We start from the raw sequence: 22,733 nt of genomic DNA, 5'->3' as shown, positions 1-22,733 counted from the left end.
TAGATAGTAAATGAAATATTCTTTTTCTTTAAAAAGCATAGCTTTAACGCAGTTCTAGGCTTTTCTGTATCTTGCTTGCTTATGCATTTAGTCACTTTATAATTCATCTGTAAATGTCTATTTTATTTTCTTAGGTTTTTTTTTATCCTCTTCACCTTATAAATGGTTAACGTAACCCATAAGTTAGTGTATATTAGTATGCAGCATTATTATATGTTAATCTTTTTTTTTTTGTGCCTGTGGATTGCCTGTGCATTGAGGCATTTGTAGGGTTCCAGCTTAGCGTGGTTGGGAAAGGCCAATGTACTACTCATACAGGACCCTATTATAAAGAGAAACCGAAATAGTGACATAATATATTATATTTTTGTAATCTTCCTATTTTTGTAGTTACCTGTGTAAAAATGCTGTTCTGACCCCACAGATATTCAGCCTAATTATGGTCAGGTTCAATCCACAGTTCAGTCTTTTTTTTTTTTTTTTTTGTTCGTTTGTAATATTCTAAAACCATTCCATTCAAAGCACTTTCAGTCCATTAGATATAGGAAATACATTCTTTTATTGTGTGGGAATTTTTTTTGTTTGTTTGTTATTTTTAATGGAATGGTTTGGAAATATATAAAGTGCTTGTTGGCAAACTTGGAATTGCAAAGCAAGTGCATTTAACTATGGTGTTAGAGGAGAGGTGTTTCTTTTTTTCCGAAGGTTGTGTTCCAGTGAGAGAAAATTGCATTCACAAATTGCCAGGATATCTTCCTTTCCTTTTCTATAGAAAAGTTTGGAGTTTAGAATCCTTTGGTGCCAACTCATCTTTATAAATTAGGGGCCTTAAAGGTTCACATATAGGACACATAGTTTTAAGGATTATCACTAGATGTTTTTACAACTGAAGGTTTTTAAACACTAAAATATATAATTTATAGTTAAGGCTAAAAAGAATATTTATTGCAGAGGATGTTCGTAAGGCCAGTATGATTTGTAAATTAATGCAATTGCCCCTTTTGAAAAAGAAAATCTTTCTACCCTTGATGTTGCAGTTTTAACCCAGCTTATTAAAGCAAAAAAAAAGGACACGCTTCAAAGAACAAACCCAAAACCAGGCAGTCTATTTGGCCCCTTCCTATACATTTTCAAAAGCAGTCTAACCATGAAAAACGCCATAGTTAATAGATATGAAAATTGGAGTACTTGAAAGAAGTTTTTATTCCAGAATATGCCCCATTTTTGGTTGGTTTTTTTTTTTTTTTAATTTAGCTACAAATAGAAAATTTGCACATCTTGGCTATGTATCTTTTTATTATTATTTTAGAAAGTAGCTGAAGGGACGTGGACATAGCTGTTGAAGTTGATGCTCGAGGAGAATGTGATGGTGAGATGTATGTGAGAAAACTGCCGCTAAGGTGTTGATTGTAGAAAAAAACAACAACAACAACAACAACAAAAAAGAACAAAAAAAGGAAAAAAGATAAAAAATTCATAAGATAAAAAAAAAGAGAAAAAGACAAAAGAAAAGGAGTGGATGCTCCGTTTTTATTGAGCTGCTATGGATAAATTCCCAGCATGGTTTGAAAAAAAATTAACATTGCTTTTCTGTATCTTTGTCATTGTGTTTTGCTGCTATTTTGTGGATCAGTTTTTTTTTTTTTTTTTGTTATACAATGTCATATACTGCCATGTAATAGGTTTTAATTTTCTCATAGAAAATTATATTATTGACATCATTTTTTTTGTAGATTTTTTTATGTGATCAATTTTTACTTAATGTGATTACTGCTCTATTCCAAAAAGGTTCCTGTTTCACAATACCTCATACTTCAGTTACCCGTGTCTAGACCAGGTTTTGATGTTCTTACAGTGCCTCATAGTTCTACTGCAAACAGAAATGCATCAAACATTGCTCTGAATGGGTCTCTGCATTAATTTAAAAACTAGCAGACATTTCAGAAGATCAATTTCTGTCAAGGGTTGGTTGTTTTTTTGTTTTTTTTTTTTGGTTTTTTGTTTTTTGTTATGCATTTTATAAAGCTGGATACTTTGTCTGATCTGGGGTTTATTATCATAGTAGTTTTAAGTTGTGTTACTAGCCACATTGATATATGAAAGGTGCAGTATAATATAACTCTTGTGTGCCACCTGATGTGGTTCTCCCTCAGCTAGGACACATCATTTGGTATGATAGGTTATCTTCTGGAACTCTAAGTATTTTGTGTGTTTAATCTGTTATGATATACTAGGGTTTTTTTGTTTGTTTTGGTTTTTTTTTTTTTTAATAATTATAGCATAATGCTAATTTAAAAAAAGCCTGTAAATCTCATAAATAAGCCAGCTAACAGAGTTGTATGCTGAAGAATAATCTAGCTGTTGCCTGTATGCTGCTAAACCAAAACAGAATTAGAACTCATTTTGAGGCGAATGCAGTTAAGATCCTACATAGTGCATAAATAAGCATTGCAATGCTACTAGCAGTCGCAGGACCCAGGAGGACTGGATACATTCTGTCCAAATTTCAGGAACATTTCTTACTGCTTACCTCATAAAACACTTCTGTTTGTGGCATCTCTGTGTCCCTGAACCAAACATGATTATTGAGTTTAGTACTTGTTGGTTTTATTATGTATTACACTGAGTGGTAGTGTGTACTGCAAATTTTTTTTTTAATATTGTATGTACTGAAAAAGGCCAAATGCAGATAAGTGGGTTCACGTGCCAACAGAGATGCTTTATTTGTCACGTTATTATAACAATCTGTAGTAAGCAAAAGCAATTCAGATTTGTACATTTTTATATTGTACTTATTGGCATCACTGGTCTGAAATGCACATTTTCACCAACAGACCTGTAACAGACAAGTTTCCAGCAAAAAAATCTAAAGTCTAGAAATAAAATTGGTAAAACCCAACTGTTGTCATCTTTTAATTTACATTTATCTTTAATTGCCTTCAAAATGCTGAATGGTTGTAACTCCCTGGTGCTGTGAGTAAAGCACGTGACATTTTCTAGGTTTGACACATTTGAAAAGCTGAAGACCTTTTGTTGTTATTTTAGGAAACCGTGGGTGTTTCGAGCCATGGGTAGGTAACTGCCTGCCTGTCACACCAACGTGTCTTTTTAATGAAGCAAATTTTTTTTTTTCCCTGCCTGAAGACTTTATTTTTTCACATTAAAGGAAATTAGTCATAGTAAAATGCCCTTTGGTGGTTCATGTGAATAAAGGGTAAAACAAAGTAGGTGTTGGATGGTACAGAGTGCTTGCTGGTATTTTCTCATCAGTGGAAGGTTTTGTGTCCCACAAGACCTTTACAGAAGACAGTTGGTTTTAAAAGCCAGTTGGTTAAGCTGCCTTCTTTGTGCCTTCTCTCAGACAGCTTTTACAGCTAAGAGAATATGGAACAAACCTGAAAAACATTAAAGCCAACTAAAAGAATGTAAAAAAAGAACTGGACCCAGGACAGGAATTACAAATACTATTACAAAATAAAATGAGAAAAAAAAATATAATCTCTGTTCCAATACACAGTCCAAAATCTCTCTTAAAATAGGGGCTGCACATTATCAATTATTACTATTACTATTACTATTACTATTACTATTACTATTACTATTACTATTACTATTACTATTGTTGTTACTATTATTTTCAAAGCTGAACACAGCAGAAGCAGCTTATAACCTATGTATTTGATTATTTATCCTGTGAATTTTTATCCTGTAAAATATATCCTGCATTTCCTTAAAAAAATTATGCAAAAGGCCAAGTGCTTGTCCTCCCTGTCTCAAATTAGAAATTTGGTATTTGCCTTCTGAGTTTCCCACTGACTAAACTTCACGTTACAACTGATTCTGTGCAGCAAGTGCAGCACAGGAAATGAAAAATGAAACTGCAGAGCTAACTTCTAACGTGTTAATTGTTGTCTAGTGCAGAAAAAGCTCCTTTCAGGGCAGTTACCACTAGATGGGAAACCACCTGCATCAGAAGAATCCCAGATGAGTCTCTGTGAGCTCGGTGGTTTCCCAGTCATTTCAGCCAGAAACCTGAAGCCTGTGCGGCCTGCTGCAAAATCCCAGGTCAGGTGGGTGAAGTAAAACCAGTACAAATGGGGTCTGGTTTGTTCCTTTTGTAATGGGCAGCTCCTCTGTATGGTGAGTTACACTGGGAGGTGTAAAACACTGAGAGATGACCTGAACTAAACTCACAGGGACTTCAAAAACACATCAAGCAAAAGCTTAAATTGGTCTGGGCCAAAAATGATTCCTTTTTCCCAGCATAAAAAACCCCAAATGCCCAGAAAGAACAAATAGCTTTCTTTTGTATGGCTGATGGCTCATCTCTCTGACCTCAAGTGTTTGAAAACCAAGTGAGGACACACTTAAGGGATCTTGACTTCTGACAAAAATCTTGTGCTGATAAAAACATTACAGTGATTCAGTGAGAAATGTAAACCTGTGTTTGGTTGAATGTGTTAAGTGCGTTTTGCCATTCCCATCTCTTTTATAAATGCTGTTAAACTGACTAAGTGTTTGTGACTTAAGTAGGTTTAAGCCCACATAGTCAGCTCTGTTATTTACATTTTCCTTCTCCTGAACATCATCTCTCCTAAACTCCTAAACTTGAATGCTGGGTGAACTATGCCAGTATTACTCACATTGCAAAGGGCAGAAGGACAAGAATGTAGCAAGAAAAACAATTTACTATAGGCTGTAAAAAATATGCATGTTCAGCTAGACTATGTTGTAGCTTATTAAAGGGAAAACTACTGTATGTTTTTGTATCAAATTGAGACATGTACAAAGAAAAACCTCCAACAGATCTCCCAAAAACCTTCCCAGTTCCATTGCTGAATTCAGGCCATGTGACAATCTTAGACCTTTTATGAACACTTAAATTCAAACGCTCTTTATTAAACAATAAACAAGAACTAGCAAATGAAAAAAAAAATTAATCCACTTGCATTCAAGCACAGCTGGCATTTTAAGTGATAGAAAACTCCAGAAGATAGAGGAGAAAGAGAAGGTTGGAGCTGTTTTTAAGTCACAGGAATGACCCATGCACGTGAGCTACACACGCTGAGATTCCTACAATGGGACAATGGGAGTAAAGCTGTAAATGACGGCATTTTAATGAATTTTAATGAATTCCTGTTGGCATCATTTTATGAGAAATTTTTCTCTTCAGACAAACAAGGTATTTTTATGATCCCACAAATATAATTTCTCATAGTAATTGCATTGGCATGGCCAGCATAGATTCCCATGTGTCTTCTGAGTCCCACACCATATTCCAATAAAGTGATGAGAAAGGGAATGCAAATTAGTCAGTGGGATTGCACTGATAATGGGACATTTGCCAGATTTTGTTCTTTATGGCCAAGGAGGACCAAATGCAGGAGGAAGGCAAAAGTTACCCATTTGCTTTTTGATTGTCATAAACATTTAAGAGTGAAACCAGAGACAGTTCCTTGCTGATCCTATAGCACCTGCAGAGCCCTACCTAGACCTGTCCTCCTTTCTGCCTGTGAAGACCAGGTATTAAAAAGTCTCATATTTCAGGGAATTCACAGGTACGGATCTCCACCAGCACCAGGAACGCTGGACCAAAGGAGGAATTGTCACACGCAGGGGCCAAGCTCCAAGGCAGGACCTGCCACACGGACTGGCCAGAGAAGGAATCCTCCTCTGGACCGCGTGGGGAAAAGAGGTCTAGAGCTCTGAGTTGTGCTTGTAGCGTGTGCATCACAGAAAGGAAATTGCCATCCACTCTCCCTTCCCTGCTTTAGATTCTGCATTGCTGAGTGGTTTTGTTTTCATCCATCCCATGCGGCAGCAGCTCTGTGACACGGTTTAATTCTCCTGGTCTCCTGTGACAGCCACCACGTTTGTGGCTGGGATGTGATGGGGCAGATCCTCACCCATGGCCCACGAAAGCACCAGCAGGGCACTGTGACAGCACCCCTGAGCCAGCCCGAGGCAGTGACCTGGTGTCCTGAGCCACTCTCTGATGGCAAACTGTCTGCAACGGGCAATTGAGCTTTTTGATGTTTCATCTCTCCCCTTTATTAGATTGTATCACTCCAGATTGTTCAAATACAGGGTATTATTTTTGAACAGCTTTCTTTCCTCCCTGAACATCCACAGACCGAAGTTCTTTACATTTGGCTATTTTAAATATGAAGAGCAAAGCTTCAGCCAATGGATGCTGTTAAATTTCCAGAAGACATCATAAATTATTTACTCATAAATAAACATTATTTCTTCTAAATGTAATACATTTATTTTGTGGGTTTGACTTAATATTTCTGTAGCCATTTCAGTCACTCACTCTGACCATTTAATTCCTTTTAAACACATCCATTAGCCACATATTTTTTGGTTTTCTCTTTCCATGGAGACTCTTGGACTGCAAAGGATCAGAATGGTTCTTCCCTTATGGATATGACCTTCCAATGTCAGGGAAAGAAGTTTAATCTGCCTTCACTTCTGCATGACAGTGCTCAACAGTGCTGCAGACCCAGACAATGCAAAGCCTCGTGTTTGTGGAACATCATTTCTCTCCTTCCCAAACAGCTCTCCAGACACCACAATTCAGCCCTCCCAAGGTTTTAAATCCCTCTGTAAAATTGCTCAATATGTCTTCAGGAATCTCTTTCCTCTGTGTTTCTGCTGAAGGAGTATTTCAGGCAAATCACAAGGCAAGGCTCCTTGAAAAAGTGTCTCCATGCTTGCTAACACCATTTCTTTCTTTCTCATTGAGGAATAATGATGCTGGAATTTTCTGAAATTTGTCCTCCTCTTAATGCATAAGAGAGCTTAAAAGAAGACCAGGACATAAAACTGTAAAAAGCGAGGTTCTCAAAATGTGGTTCTAACAATGTGCTTATGGTGAAGGAGGTTAATGCAGTCCCGAACTGTGCTCCAATCATTCTCTACCCTACTCAGGTGTTCTGGCTGTGACACATAAAATGATGCCATAATGCATGTGGGTTTAGGTTTCCAGTGTCCTTGACTACCTGCCCCACAACCAAGGTCTCCTCAAGAAGGAAATGCACTGCAGATATAACTCCTAGCTCTGCTAAGAAATTACATTCTGTTCTGTCTTACTCTTAGTCTCAGAGTAATTTGCTTTTTAACTTGAATTTCAGAAACTCTCAAGTGCTTATTAACAATAACTTCTGTATGTGTGTGTGTTTTTAACAGAGGTAAATGGGGTCTCAAAAATTCAATGTCTGCACATACATTGCAAAAAAAAAAAAAGAAAGCAGGCCAGTTTAGAGAACAATGTAGGCATGTGTTTTTAAACTACTGTTCGTGCAGTCTGGTCAGGGCTGTGTGACACAGTATACAGTGTTTTGTCATCCAAGGAATGTCTTTGATCAAGAGTTTATGCAAGAAGAAAAAAAAAGCCATGAAACCCTAATCCGTTCCCACAGTCCAGTAAACGTGAGCTGGACAAACAGTGGACAATAGCAGCAAAGCTTGCTGCTGGAACAATGGCTGCAACTAAAAAAATTAAAGGGTTGCTGACTCACAGTTCCTACTATCAGGAAAGATTCCACACAGTGTTGATTATTCCCCAGAATCCTGAAGATGCTGAAAGTTAAAAAGTGTTGAGCTAAAGCAGCAAAACAGGGAGTTAAAATCAGAAATGAAACAGTGACAAATGCTGAGTTGATTCTGTCTGATGCACAGTCAGGATGCAGGGACTGAATAATCAACCTCCTTTCTGCTGAACATTTTGCTAAAATAAAACTCCACGATTTTATTAGAAACAAGCATCAGTTAAACTCTATCAAACAGGAGGCCACTATTTCAGATGTCATCCTAACGAATTCTGCACAACTAGAATTGTGTAGCTTTCTAATTTTTCCAAGGCAAAAGTTTTATGCCATTTCTTATTCCTATTCAGAAATCTCCCCAAAACCAGATACACAGAATGCTGCACTAGTGCTCAATTAGTTATGGTTATAGAATAGGATAAAATAATTTAAAACACTGTGCAGCAAGCTGCCTTGGAATCAAGTTAAACAATGCCTGAGATTTTTTTACTTTTCATATATTCCATGGATTTAGGAAGTCTCCCACATTTCAGATGAGCTTAGTGACCACGTCTCCTTCCACACAGTAGTGCAGCATTTGACAAGTAGTACTACAGAATTCTAGCACCAAAAATGCTGAAAAAATTTAATTACCACACTTAGAGAATAAACACTCCAGTGATTAAGGTGAGAGCATTCCCAGTGCAATGTCAGATATTCAGCTACAAACGAACTGACTGTGCAAGCCAACAAAACAGCACACAGAGCTTTTATTATTATTTTTATTATCGCCCCAGGATAGGCTGGTCCTGCAATTCCAAACCCTGGGACACACTGAAGTGCTTCAGCAGTGCTTTGCTCCAGTTGGCTTTTACACATCGGTCCCAGACACCACAACTTGCAACTGGGAACCTGCTGAACTCCTCTCACACCTCCCAAATCCCCTTTTTCCTTGGTGATACATCCACTTCTGTGGGAATGTGTACTGTCACAACTTTATCCATTAAAAAAACAACTCTGGCAGACTGTAAAATGAGAATCTTCATGGTTACTTGCCAAACTATGAAAGCTGAAGTTTTAAGCTGCAATTAGACCAGAAGCCATGGTTGTAAGAAGTTGCAAAGGGCACTATTCAAAAGGCACCAAGAATAGAAAGAATTTGAAAACAATACCAGAAATATTAAGTTCTTACTCTAAAGCACTGTGGGATATTAGGGTGCAGGCAGACTTTTGACAGATGGATTTCCCTTTATTCCAGTGCAGGAAGTTGCATTTCCAGCCAAAGTGTAAATAAGCATTCATAAACACAGGGCAGGCTCAAACTCTCTCTTGCATCTCTTCAAAAACCAAAACCCACATAAACCTTGAAACTGATTTAGTGGAAAATTAAAACTCAAAATGTAATCTCACATTGAAATTATCACAACCTTGTTTCAGAAAAACAGATCAGGATTCAAATGAGCCAGAGTACCTCTACAGGGCTGGTTTCGAAGCAAACAATTGCATACCCAGGTTCTTTTTTTTCTGATTTATTTCACTTGTTTCTGTCGATTATAGATATTCACTCAAAGCTGGAATTTATCACCTTTAGTACAGCTGACAAGGAATGGAAAGGAAGTTGCTTCATGAAGACAGAACAAGAATTGTGCTTGGGAACTTTACCAAATGGTATTCAAAGTTTACCTCTCTGCTGCTGCCTCAAAATTCACTATTTCTTGTACTCATCACACGTTGCAGAAAGGAAAATTACAACTCTTCTGGATTGCCATGACTTCAGCAGCTAGCAGAGCTGTGTATCCACCTTTTAATAAAATTCCATATTCCACAGGCTCAGCTGAGAGACGATCACAAAGAGACAAAACAAGCTGGAACTCAGTCCAGGCAAGTCAGAAATTGGTGAGTGAAATGTTTCAAACATTCCTCCCTAACTACTGAGCTGTAAGCAGGGCTGGTGAAGGAGTACAGAGATATATTCTGAAGTCTTACTTCTGTGAAATTTCAAACTTCTTGGACAATCAGCACCAAGCCACAATCTCAATGTCCTGCTTTATTAATAACCAGTATCATAATGTACAAGATTGCATGTTTTTCTATGTCTTTGTGACTCTAAGACAAAGACAAATGAATATTCTTGATGTAACCTGGGCTATAAATCAGGCATACCCAAAACCTCAGCTGTAAATCAGGCATAAAAACACCTCTTCAGAATGCTGGGAATGTTCCACTGCCACAGCACTGAACGTGACACAAACCCCCACAAATCACTGCAGAAAACAAAAAAAAAATGGCACTGAAGAAAGCACACAACTGCACATCCAACAAAATTTTGAATTGCACCTCATTTAATAAACTAAATCAGGCCCACACAAGGTGTGAAACAGAAGATATGCAGAAAAATACAGACTCATGGAAGAAGAGACTCCATCAGTGTGTCCACACAAATGAAACTTAATTAAAGACCTAATTAAAAAGAATAAAGACCTAATAGATAACCCTAAGCTTGGTATATCCCAGCTGGAAACCCTGGTTGATACAATACTTATAGTATAGTATATACACATGTATTTATATAATAATTTATTATGTATTTTTTTAAATAGAACTAAAGCAATACAAGAAAATTAGCCACCAAACCAATTTTCCAAATAAAGTCACCACCTGAGTGCCAGAGACCTTTTCTCTCTTGAGCTGAACAAAAATAATTGTGTTTGATACAATCTCTGGAGCAACACCTTGACTTGTCACCCACATGTCACACACTTCTATTAAACAAATGCTCCACCTGGAGCTCTCACAACCCTGCCCTTGCTTTTACAGACATTTTAGCAAATGAGGAAACAAGTAAAAATTCATTCCTGCCTCAGTGTTACTTCAGTGCAAAGACATTCTCCACATAATTAGAATCATCATGAGTGTGTACACACTGTACTATTTTAACCACTTCACCTACACAAGTATTTGTGAGCTCCTACAATCCCACACATCCACTAGATGGCTCTGACACTGCCTGTGGGGATCAAAATTCACATGTAAGACAATTAAACAAACCAAAAACCTCAAATCTGTCTTTGATTTTCATATTTCATTTCAAATTCATAATGCTGAACCATGCCAGGCAGGCAGAGCCAGACACACACAGGGTACAGGTGGTAAAAGGAATTCTGGAATTCCTCACTGGAATGCAAAGACATCCAGCAGCCCAAGGCAAAGCCTGTTCCAGGCACTCCTCTCAGCTAACACAGCTGGCAGCATCCAGTGGTTTGGAATGAGACTCAAGTTGTCACTTTTCAAGGCTGGCACATAAAAAGCTGGTCTGTGTGAGAGGTACTGATAAATATAGTCAATGAGAATCCCAACTCTCCTGGCAGTCATGTTCATCTCATCCATCATTTAAACTGGTAACTTGTAGGGAAGTGGTTGGATTTTGTGGAGTTTGCTCCCTTCCCCCATCAGTCTGCAAAACTATTGGAAAATCCAAGTGCAAATTCCATATTCTAAGCAGGTATCTTCATCCTTCTCCTCTGCATTCTGATCTCCTTTGTCATTCCATCTTCTCCCCACAAAAATGTTTCCTGCTGCAAAGTCTGCAGGGAGTTGATCTTACTTTCCTTCACCCACAGCATGTACACATTGTGTAAACTGAATCATCTGCATATACAGATTTTTAAGTTACAGACATCCTTTAAACAAGGAAAGTGTGCAAATGCTTGTTTTCCTTTTGAGGAATTATCAGTAAAAGACTAGCAAAGAATTAAAACAAATATTTCTATTTAACAGATTTACACACTAGTGTGTGTAATATCCTAAAGAGAAGTTGGAGAAAATAAATGTTAAATAATACTGCAAGTCCAGTCATTTTTCACTTCCCCTTTAACATCTCTTCACTATTTTGATTTTTTTAAAATATAAAAGTAGATAGAAAGTTTTCCAGTTCTGTTAATGTTTTTTTTCCTTTGGTCATCCACGATTATCTTCATCTGTTGCATTCAAAATGTCAGTGAAGATCTCTCATTACCAAGTCTAAAATCAGACTGAATATTTAGCATTGAACAAACCTAAAAAGGAATACACAGAAGTGTTTCAAAGGGTCTGTTTTTCAAGAAGAATGTTCAACAAAACTCCCAATTGCTCCATTTATCTTCTTCTGATCCCACTTGTAATTCAAATTGTCAAAGATTATTTCCAACTTGCTTTTTAAAGATTTTTTTTCCCCTTTATTTTGCATTTGCTATTGCTTGGGAAATTTTCAACTGTCAAGGATTTTCACTTCAAGTATTTTGCTATGATTGCAGAATGGGAATAATAACTGCTCCACAAAACTTTGGAGTGGCTTTAGAAACAAAGTTTCTCAAAAATTAATTTATGTGCTAAAATTACAACTTAATCCTACAAACCTGTTTAAATTTTCCTCTGATTTTTTCCAGATCTTCTTGCAGCTTATCATAAGTGGGGTCTTCATATGGGAATTTCTGAATCATCCCTATTAATGAATCCAGAGCCCTTAGCTTTTTGCTAGAAAAAACAAAATTGATCTAATTAAAAGAAAACACAATGATCCTTACACAGGAGTTTTTTGAAACAGTATCACTATGAAAATTACACTGATATGTAATAATCCACAGCACAAAACCCAGCCCTCCATTCTTCTTTAATTCACCTTTCAGCCTACTGTCAGGTGTGTTCCATATTCTTAAATAAGAAATTATGCAAACTAGGAATTATTCCAAATTGGGAATCAAGCACAACTGACAGATTTAAGTCTTCCATTTCAACTTACCAGTCCATAGCTGAAAAATATTCAAGAATCAACAAACTGATTACATGACTGGGCAAAATAAAGAAATGCAACCAAAAAGGCAATTCTGGCAGACAGATTAATCAGAATGGGACAGAAAAAAAAGATGTGAGGAGAAGAATGGAAGTCACAGTGAGATGACTTTAAAACTTTTTAACCTCACCTGTTCTTTGGATCTGTGCATTTCTGGAGCAGACAGTGCCACGTCAGTGCAAACCCAAGGTAGCAGCCAATCTAAAATTAATTTTAAAGAGTCATGAGGGAAAGAAAAAACCACAAAGGACACAAAGCATAGACAGGGGAACAAAAATAAAGCACTACACTGTATCTCACTCTTTGGGAAAATAAACCCTGGGTACACAAACGTGTTTCCAAGCTGGAAAGGCTGGCAAGTACAAGGTAACCCAAGCCACCCTCTCAGTTGATGTGTTTAATCCTGCCTCCCTCTAGAGCTTTCCCAGTATGAGGAGATCACAGCAATTCTCTCTTATGGTTTGTCCAGGACCATTTTGTACAAACCATCCAGCTCTGGTGACTGCTGTTTGGCATTCTCATCCTGTAGCTGTGACAAACTGGAGAGGACATATGGGACAAGCTGAGGTGCCTCCCCACCAGTGTCCAGCCCCTGAATTCCTAGGAATGGTTATTGATCCAGGTGTGCAGAAGAGGAGCAGTGCCACAAACCCTCACAGCATCACAATTAACAAAGAGTGCAGGAGACACACACACCTGCCTCTTTGTGGCTCCAGATTCCATGATTTTCCCTATGCTGGGCCACAGCAGATGGTACTGGGGGGGCAGCAGAACCTTTAGCCATAAATTTGGGAAAAAATATTACCAAAGCTCCATGCAGCAAATAAGCTGAGAAAACACAAGTGCATCTACTGAGCTCTCCAGCTCAAAACAGCTTTATGGGTCCTCCTGGACACAGACATAGCAGTGAAACACAGCAGGCCTTAGCCTGGAAATTTCTGTGTGGCTGTCATTTCCTCATGACAAGAAGACTGCAGTGCTGAAGAGTTTCCCCACTTACCTCTGAGCCCATCCTGGCTCCATGCAGTGCTCCATGCCTCCTGCCCTCAGCCATGCCAGCGTGGCTGCCCTCTGCAAGCCCCTCCTGGTAGCCCTCCCCGTGGAACCTGGGAGTGCAGAACCACAGCTTGGTTAATCTCCCCATGGAACCTGGGAGAGCACAACCACAGCTTGGGTAATCTCCCCATGGAACCTGGGAGAGCACAACCACAGCTTGGTTAATCTCCCCATGGAACCTGGGAGAGCAGAACCACAGCTTGGTTAATCTCCCCATAGAACCTGGGAGAGCAGAACCACAGCTTGGTTAATCTCCTGTCCAGTCACACTGCACACAAGTGGCTCCTGACAACAGAAACATGCATTGCCTCCAAATCGTAGAAATACCACATAAAATCAATTTAAATCCCAGAATCACAGGCTTGTTTTGGTTGGGAAAGACCTCTGAGATCATTCAGTCCAACCTTTGAATGACCATCACTGTGTCAAGCAGCCCAGAGCCCCAAGTGTCACATCCAGCTGCTCTTTGGGCACCCCCCGAAGTGGTGACTCCAGCAGCTCCCTGGGCTACCCCTTCCAAGGCCTGGCAACATTTTTCATGAAGAAATTCCTCCTTATGTCCAACTTAAACCTCCTCTGGTGCAGCTCAAGGCCACTTCTTCTTGTCCTGTCACTTGTAACCAGCGAGTAAAGTCTGGCCCCACATGGGGGGCTCCTGTCAGGGAGTTGTAGAGACAGAAGGTTCTCCCTGAGCCTCCTTTTCTCCAGGCTGAGCCTCCCCAGCCACTTCTCATCCGACTTGTGCTCCAGAGCCTGCCCCAGCTCAATTCCCTTCGGTGAACACTCTCCAGCACCTCAAAGTCTTTCTTGTAGCGTGGGACCCACAACTGACCCCACAATTCAATGTGGGGCCTCAGTGGTGCCCAGAACACGGGCATGGTCACTGCCATGCTCCTGCTGACAATGCCAGGATGCCATTGTCCTTCTCGGCCACCTGGGCTCGTGTTCAGCAGCTCTCTGACAGCACCCCCAGGCCCTTTCCCTCTGGGATGCTTTGCAGGGACTCTCCGGCTATCCTGGAAGGCTGCAGAGGGCTGAGGCGGCCCACGGACCCGGCACTCGGCCTTGCTGACCCTCACCCCGCTGCTCTCAGCCCAGCAACCCAGCCTGCCGGCGTGGGTCCCTCTGTGTGCTGACACCAATTCCCCTGGCGGCCTTGTCCCAGCGTCCGACCATCCCTTGCATGAAGAACCCATCCCTATACCCAGCCCAAACCTCCCCGCCTCAGCTCCAGGTCGTTCGCGCCGATCGCTCCCTCAGAACGCGCAGGGAGGCGAATTTTCCCCGCCCTCCTCCTCGGGCTCAGCGCTCGCCCTCCTTTCCCTGACGCTCCCCTGGCAGCTCCCAGAGGGAAGCGGAGCGCCGGGGGAGCCCCGTGCTGTAGAGAAGCCGCAGTGGGGCCGCTCCAGGCTGGCTCCGTGCCCCCACCTCTGCTCGGCCATCACGATCCCATCGAACAGGTCGGCCATGGCGGCGCGGGGCACGCCGGGAGCGGACGGCGAGAGGGAGGGGGCGTGGCTCATAATCACAGACCACGCCCCCATCGTAAGCCACGCCCACGCGCGACGATGGCGTGCGGCCACCAGGGGGCGCCCGAGCGCCGCCACAGATCCCGGCCCCGGCCGTCCGTGGGGAAACGTCGGTGTCCCAGAAATCCCACCCAGTGTTCCAAAAAATCCCGCCCAGTGTGCCAAAAATCCCACTGTGCCTCCCAGAAATCCCACCCTGTGCCTCAAAGCGGTGTCCAGACCCTCCCTGAGTTCCGCCCTGCCGTGCGGAGCCGGGTCCAGTGCCCCGGCTCGCTGTGGGTGAGGAGCCTTGTCCCGGTATCCAGCCTGAGCTTGAGGCAGCTCCAGGCCGTCCTCCCGGCTGCTGTCGCTGGTCACGGAATGATGATGGAGTTTGCACATCTCTCTCATGTAACATTGGTGTCTGTGGCTTTCAAGAAGTGAATATTTGGTGTGTCCCCACAATTGTTCCCTGTGAGGGTGGTGCGGCCCTGGCACAGGCTGCCCAGAGAAGCTGTGGAGGCGCCATCCCTGGGAAGCGTTCAAGGCCAGTTTGGATGGGGCTCTGAGCAACGTGGAAAGGTGTCCCTGCCCCTGGAATTAAATGATCTTTGAAGTCCTTTCTGACCCAAACCAGTCTATGATTCTAAAACATAAATATTTTTGGTGTTATTACCCACCCAAACTGTAGTGTGTCCTTCTAGGCTGCTCTATTAAAATACTTAGGAGTTGTTACAGATCAACACTAGTCAAAGGAAACATTTATACTCATTTACAAGCACATGCGTTAAAGTTAACTTATTCTATTTTCCAGAGACTTAATAAAATGTGGCTCTGGGTCACACTATTCTACCACCCTGCTGTTAGAATACATATATTTTTGAGGGGAAAAAAAGGGAATTTTTATTTAATTTATCAAGTTGCTCCCCATTCATATGAAAAGTACACTGGCAGAGTAGAAAGAGTGGCCCCCAAATTATCCACTAACAGGGTTTCAATGATTTGAGCAGAGGTAAAATGGACACTGTGACTTTGAATTGATTTATAGGTTTTCACACTTCCTCCCAGTGGAAATGAAGACGCTCAGTATCCCCTTTCCCGCTCCTCTAGCAACTCGTATTTGCACATCACAGCTTCCAGCTGAGACTTCCCAAGGAGACATTTGACACCTGAGCTTTAAAAACGTTTCGGGGCTGTAAAATGTTCTGTTGCAAATGAAAGCACCTCCATTGTCCCCCTGCCTTTGAGCAGCCCTGATGGGCAGGGGATGGGGTGTGCTGATGGGTGCTGCTGCTGGTGTTTACGTTCCCACAGAACCAAAGGTGCTTTTTGGAGGTTTTGCACGCCCGGTTCCTGACCGAGTCAGGTGTCGCAGGGCATGGGAAGCGTTTCCCAGCAGTCCTCCAACCTCAAGCCGAGATCTTGTCAGATTTTATAAGCAAAACAGCCAGGTTTGGTCAGAGCTGGGATGGGAAAACTCCAACGAAAACTGGAGCTCTCCAGGAAGTGGTATGGGTTAATTTAGCTCCTGGCATTCTTCCCTCTGTCTGAATAAATATTGAACCAACCTCTAACCGTGCTGTTGCCGGAAAAATCATCGTGCTGCCGCTGGAAGAATGTAAGCCAAAGGTGTCAGCAAATAGGGTCACAAGAGAGCTCAAGATTATGTTCCCAAAATGTAAGGTTGCCTGTCTTTGCATCCTTGAGAAATATTCACAATGTTACACCCACTTAAAAAATCTCTCACTGGGTCAATTAAATTGTGTACCCTCCAAACTCCATTATTTGCCATGTTTCCTGTCAAATCTGTGCAAGTTTTTAGCAGAAAAGTGATTTTTTTCTTGCCCCAACTTCAAAAGTTCATTCTTATATTGTTTTCTGGCTTTTTGTGTTTTGTTTGTTTTGCCTTTTTTTTTTTTTTTTTTTTTTAAGAAAGGTTTTGAAAGGCGTTCAAGGAAAATATAGTGACTGATCAGAACTGGAAATGAAACCCCCTGAAATCTGAAAAGTTTTGGAATAAAACAACCTGGAAATCAGAACTACGTCTTCCAGCAAACGAGGAGTAGGAGCCCTCCGGATGTGTGGCAGTGGCTCAGCACAAAAGAGAATGGGACAACACCATGGGAGGTGTTTGCCGGCCAAGAAATCTGCCGTTCCTGTGTCTCACAGCATTTCCAAATGGAAACATTCAGGCTCTTTTCCTGCCAGAAGCTGACATCTTTTTCAGGCAAAACTCACACCACTTTTCTCCCTGGCAGCACTGGTTAGAATGGTTCCCATTTTTAAATGGGAGAAGCCTTCTACCCAGAGGATTTTTTTTGTCAAGGGAAGTGGTTGAGTCACCATCTCTGGAGGTATTTAAAAGATGTATGGATGTGGCACTTGTGGAGAGACAGAAGAGTCAAGCAGATTTCAGTGTTGAAGATGATTTTCTCTTTTATTGCAAATGTACACATTACACTAATGATAATGCACAGAAATTTAAAAATTAGCTAAAATTACAGCTATTTAAAAATTGGCTATTCTTGACTAAAATTCTGTTGATTACAAAACTGCACAAGATTTGTTACAACTAAAAAACCTATATTCAGAAGTATATAAATAGAATCTTGAGCATAAATAACAGTAACAAAATAAACAGATGTACGTATTCAATAAATTAATTATAAATATTGCATTGGCAATGAAGTGCTAGGTCAGAAAAACACTGGTATTTCCAGTAAAGCTTTTTTTTTCTTTTCTTTCTTTTTTTTTTTTTTTCTTTTTTTTTGGTACAGAAATCTATCTTGTAAATGAACCTTTGGAAACAAGTAGAATCCCTGAACCATCCTTTTTTTCCCCCCTTTGGCTTCACCTTGGCTATTCCTTCATTGAATCTTTTCAGAGGGAGAACAGAACTTGAAGACATTGAGTGCCTTGGCCAGAAGTCCTCACAATCCCTTCTTGCAAGGAGAATCCTGACCCAGTTCTGCAGCTTTTATCTCACTAAACCATCTCTCCACTGATTCCCATGGATGCTGAATCAAGCCTGGAAGTGACTTGAAAGAATTCCTGGTGGTTAAAGGTTGAACACAAAAACCTATTTTACAACTGATTTGACCTATACATCCGTTCTCAGTGTTCTTCTCTATTTGCTAATGACATATACATGCTTATATACAACACAATCTTCATTTAAACATTCATTTGAGCTGCTCATTCCCTACCCGATGAACATCAATTCTAGCCCTGGGCACCCTTCCAACTGCACACTGAATCCTCACTGATTTTGATAAGAACTCTCTGCTGGGTGATTCTGATGCAGAATCAGAGAACATAATTCAGCCTTAACAAAAGAAATCAATGATCAAGTTTCCCAAATTACCTCTTACCAGTAAGGAAAGGGAGAAATTTTTCCCTTTCTTCTCTTATTTTCTAAGGGAAGAAAAAGCACAATGTACAAGCAGATTTGTTTTTTCAGCAGTATGCTTTCCATAGGAGATCTTCCCCAGAATGTTGTTAGCAGCCCTTTAAAGAAGCAGCATTAACTCAAGTTACATCTGGTAGGACGTTTTCCTTCATCTAATTTTGGTCCAAGTGTTTGAGTTGGGATCTCTGAAGAGGAAAACGTTTTCTGCATTTGCTTGTATAAGCAGCTATAACAGGTAAATATATGTGGAAGTGTAGCTGGTGTAGAAAAATTACAGTTATTTTATCACCACCTATGGAGAAATTCTGATAAGGTCACTAAAGTTTTCGCATTTAATCCTGCTTTTCCAAACAAAACTATGGACAGGCAATTCTTTAGACTATAGAACAGGCACTCATCTCTTGCAGGTACAACAAGGATGAGGCTGGCTCCATACTCAAACACACAAAAAAGTTCTCAAATATCACTACACAGAAAGCTACAAACCCTACAGTCCTCTTCAATATTTCTGTGAAAACATGTGTGGGAGCACAGTCAGTTCTGGAAGCTGGGGCTCTTCACTGGGGACAGTTTGGAGGCAATGCCAAAGGGATCCATGCTGTCCGTCTCCAGGGGCGAGGAGAACGCCTCTGGCTCAAAGGCCTGGCTGTAATCACCATATTCACCAAAGTCTGCTGACTCCATGGGCACCGTGTTGATCATGGGCAAGAAGTGAGACAGGGGAAGGAAATCCTTCCCCTTGAACTGCTGTCTTTGTTTGGCACTGCTCAAAGACACTGATATTCCATGTTTTTTGGATCGATACACGTTGTAGCCGTCTGGGCGAATCTCCTCCTCAAAGGAACAGTCTTCAGTGGAATACCTGAGCTGAAAAGCAAGGAATAGTGAGAATGACAAATATGCCCACCAGGCTGGGTGTATTCAACCACAAAACAAACCTTGGATGGGAAAAGTCCTAGTCCCTCAGTGGTGGTATCCTGACTTTCCCAATCCCAATCCCTATCCCTGTCGTGTTATATTCCTATTCTATTCCTATTTCTATTCTATTCTATTCTCTTCTCTTCTATTCTATTCTATTCTATTCCATTCCATTCCATTCCATTCCATTCCATTCCATTCCAGAACCCCTGAAGTTCTTTCCATGCCCATCCCATCAAATAAGCTTTGAATCCCAGGATGTGCTTCTCCACAGCCACCACACTTATCCTGATTGAGCACAGGGAAAAAAGTCTCAGATGCCAGAGCAGATTTAGATGAATTTGTCCTTAATTGCAGTCTTAAGTCCTAATCCAAGTATATAACTCCTGCTCTGTTAGAGATCTGCCTGTGCAAAGGCTTCAGGATAGAAAGGCAGTGTGGCCAATCAGTAAAACAATGCTAAAAGGTAATTTCCACCTTTTTCCACTCAGAATTTACTGAAATTGCCAAGGACCCTTTTACAAAGTGTCATTTTCTTGTTAACATGAGAACTGTTGAATTAATACCAGCACAAGTTAGGACTTGGTAGAGAAGAATGTATTTTCTTAGGCATGAATTTGTAGGATTACATTTGCAATGGCCTGTACAAATATTATATACCTGTCACATCTTAAGTTATAAATACGAATACATATATATATATATATAATATATGATATTTGTAACTTGAACCCATATCAGCAGGTCAGACCTCTCTAGATCTTTACACCAGCACTTGAGTTGTGCTTCTTACAACTCTGTTGCTATTTCAGTCTCAGCTACTGCAGGTGATTGAACCTTGGTCAATAAAAGAGAATTGCTGATTATGTCTCAGTCTGCAGACACAGAAGTGTCCTTACATGAATGTTCTGCCTGTCTGAACAGAGAGCATATTTAATATTTTTGGGCCTTTCTCAGACACCCTCAGTAACATGGAATAAAATTAAGGGTGTGCATTTGGTTATCTTTCAAAAGCATGTTTTAAATTAAAAAAGTAATTTTAAAAAAAGTTTTCTTTAAATAAAGTGGTGCAATGTTTATCCTTACACACACACATTATATCTCAGAAAAATATATGTATATGGCAAAAAATTGGGGCTGGATTGTTGGCTGTCTTTATGAGTGCTCAGCCTCACTGAAAAGGATGATGAAATAAAAATATTCTTGCTTAAGAAGTGCACACTACAAACAACAGATATTGATTCAGTCCCTGTGTCTCAGCTATACCTTTCCCTCTTCACTACATTGGGATGGTCTCTAGTCTGTCTTTTTAAACAAGTACCAAACAGACTTTTTAAAGTATTTCCAGGGGTTTTTTCCCCCACAGGAGGGATTTTTTTCACAGGAGGAATCACAGTATGCTAGTAGATTCAGCATTTCCCCTAAACTACTGACTACAGCACACAGCACATTCAAAAACCAACCCCAGTCATCATTTTTCCAGTGTCAAAACAGGCCAAGTTGCAGGAGCACAGGTTCAGCCCCCAGACACCGTGTCTGCCCTTTTGTTCTCCCAGTCCTGAGCGTGGTGCTGATAAGGCAGAGATCTACCTGCAGAGCTGCCTGTCTGGGCTGTGAGCACAGAGGTGACAGCAGGTGTCCCCAGCACAGAGATGGAACAACACAGCTACTTGCTGTGCTGTTTTCAGAATAAAAACGTGCTGTTGTGTTTTCAGAATAAAACTCCAGCCTGCATCTAATACACTACACCAACAAATGCAGTTCCAGTCAACGTGTATGCCTTCAAAATGGTGCTACAGGAAAACCATTTTTAAATTCTGTGATTTGTCAAGTTCAGCTGGTAGCTCCAACGGGAGCAGAATCCAGGTTCTGATTTGTTTTGGATATACATTAAAGAATTATATTAATGTATTTGGATATACATTAAAGCTAATAATTGACCTGCCATATCATCTGAACCTATGCACCTCATCTCAGCCTCGACTGAGATGCAAAAAAGCAATGAAATCCAGAAAGATAAACTTAATTCTGTGTTCCGCATTCTTAATTTTATCCACATTCAGAAACATCAGTGTTGCTGTTATTAAAGATACTGGGAGTTTTGAGAAGTCCTTTCCTGATTAAAATCAGCAGAAATTTTGCTGGAGTAATCAAAAAAGAATCAAGCTGTATCTTTACTGTGGCTTCATGAAAAGCCATCACTCTGTGAAACTCAGGCTTCTGTACAGACTAAATCTGAACTGCACTTGTCAAATTCTAGAGTCAAGAATGTATTCACCTGCCTTAAAAGCTCGAGTTTATGTCAATGACTAGTTTCTAAGCCTAGTGAAAAAGCTGATCTAGTGGCATCAGAGGGGCACTTAACTCTCCAAACCCTCAGAGTCCCGCAGCTGTGCTGTTATAGCAGGGCAGAAGTGAGGCAGTGGAGAAGCATCCTTTCTCCCTCAAAATCTTTTTCCAGTCTGCAGCTTCCTAAGAGATAGCAAACCCATGCTCCTAGGAATTGTATGCCTGGCAGCCAGCTGGCTGCAACTCTTCTCCAAAGGAACAATCTCTTTTTAACTTTTTTCTTCCAGAATACCTGACCTGAACAGTGAGGAATTACTCATACTCTAGCAGAGCTTAATCTATTCCTGCAGCAGAATCACAATCTCCCACCGATGAGAATTTTAAACCGAAATGCAATTTTGCCCTGGGCTGTACTTTCGGTATATTTTGGCAGAGGACACGCAAAACATCATTTACTCTCTAAACGACATTTCCTTTCTGCCTTCTAACAATCCCCACAGTGACGGTGACAAGAACCGCAGCTCCTCGGGAGAACAGGCGGTGGGGAAGGGACTGCGGCGGACACCTGGAAGCTTTGTTACCCCGTTATTGGAACACGCCGTTATTAGAAGCTTTGTTACCCCGTTATTAGAACACGCCGCTGTTCCAGAGTGTAAAACCCCCCTGAGGACAGCGTCGCGGGTCTCACCTGCCCGTGCAGCCTCCCCGCCTCGTCCATGCACAGGTACCGGGAGCTCTGCACGCCCTTGATGGCCACGGTGCGCACGGCCACGGCGCGGATCTCCAGCAGACCTGCGGGCAGACAGAGAGAGGGAACAGCAGTGTCACCCCCGCCGCCCCATCCCCGTCCCCATGCCCATGCCCGCCGCCGCCACTCACTCTGCGGGCTCTGGCTGCCGGCCGCGTCCACCCGGCCGTCGGCGCCGATGCGCAGGAAGCAGCTGAAGAGGCCGTGCTTGCTGGCGGTGTAGAGGTGCCGCAGCCGGATGGGCTCTCCCCAGCCGTAGTTGAGGTGCGGGCCGGCGTCGGGCAGCGGCAGCGGCAGCGCGGAGGCGGCGGCGGCCGCCAGAGCGAGCAGCGCCAGCGCGGCGGGGCGCAGCCCCATCCCGGAGCGGCGCCTCGGGGCTGTAGCGCGGCCGCAGCCGCCCCCCAGCCTTTTATAGCTCGCCCTTATCAGCTCCATCGATCCGGCCGCA

The 22,733-nt window shown here is 41.6% G+C and overlaps 2 protein-coding genes across 3 annotated transcripts; both read right to left on the bottom strand.

Moving 5' to 3' along the window:
* Positions 1-9,769: 9,769 nt before the first annotated feature.
* LTO1 (LTO1 maturation factor of ABCE1) lies at positions 9,770-14,934 on the bottom strand. Of its 2 annotated transcripts, none has more exons than XM_064715603.1 (5): positions 14,842-14,934; positions 13,358-13,463; positions 12,488-12,558; positions 11,924-12,041; positions 9,770-9,793 (listed from the first exon to the last, which is right to left on the bottom strand). In XM_064715603.1, exons 1-5 carry the CDS (start codon positions 14,880-14,882, stop codon positions 9,791-9,793), a joined length of 339 nt encoding a protein of 112 aa, XP_064571673.1. In that variant the 5' UTR covers positions 14,883-14,934; the 3' UTR covers positions 9,770-9,790. The 2 variants fall into 2 exon arrangements, with proteins under 2 accessions (XP_064571673.1, XP_064571671.1); XM_064715601.1 differs by lacking the exon at positions 9,770-9,793 and adding an exon at positions 10,092-11,584.
* A 2,517-nt stretch (positions 14,935-17,451) lies between these two features.
* FGF19 (fibroblast growth factor 19) lies at positions 17,452-22,642 on the bottom strand. Its single transcript, XM_064714511.1, has 3 exons — positions 22,417-22,642; positions 22,226-22,329; positions 17,452-19,197 (listed from the first exon to the last, which is right to left on the bottom strand). Exons 1-3 carry the CDS (start codon positions 22,640-22,642, stop codon positions 18,865-18,867), a joined length of 663 nt encoding a protein of 220 aa, XP_064570581.1. The 3' UTR covers positions 17,452-18,864.
* Between the last annotated feature and the right edge of the window lie 91 nt (positions 22,643-22,733).

This window comes from Zonotrichia leucophrys, chromosome 5 (assembly GCF_028769735.1).
Source record: "Zonotrichia leucophrys gambelii isolate GWCS_2022_RI chromosome 5, RI_Zleu_2.0, whole genome shotgun sequence".
In the NCBI taxonomy this organism is placed as follows: Eukaryota; Metazoa; Chordata; class Aves; order Passeriformes; family Passerellidae; genus Zonotrichia; species Zonotrichia leucophrys.
This window is presented reverse-complemented; position numbering and strand designations above follow the sequence as displayed.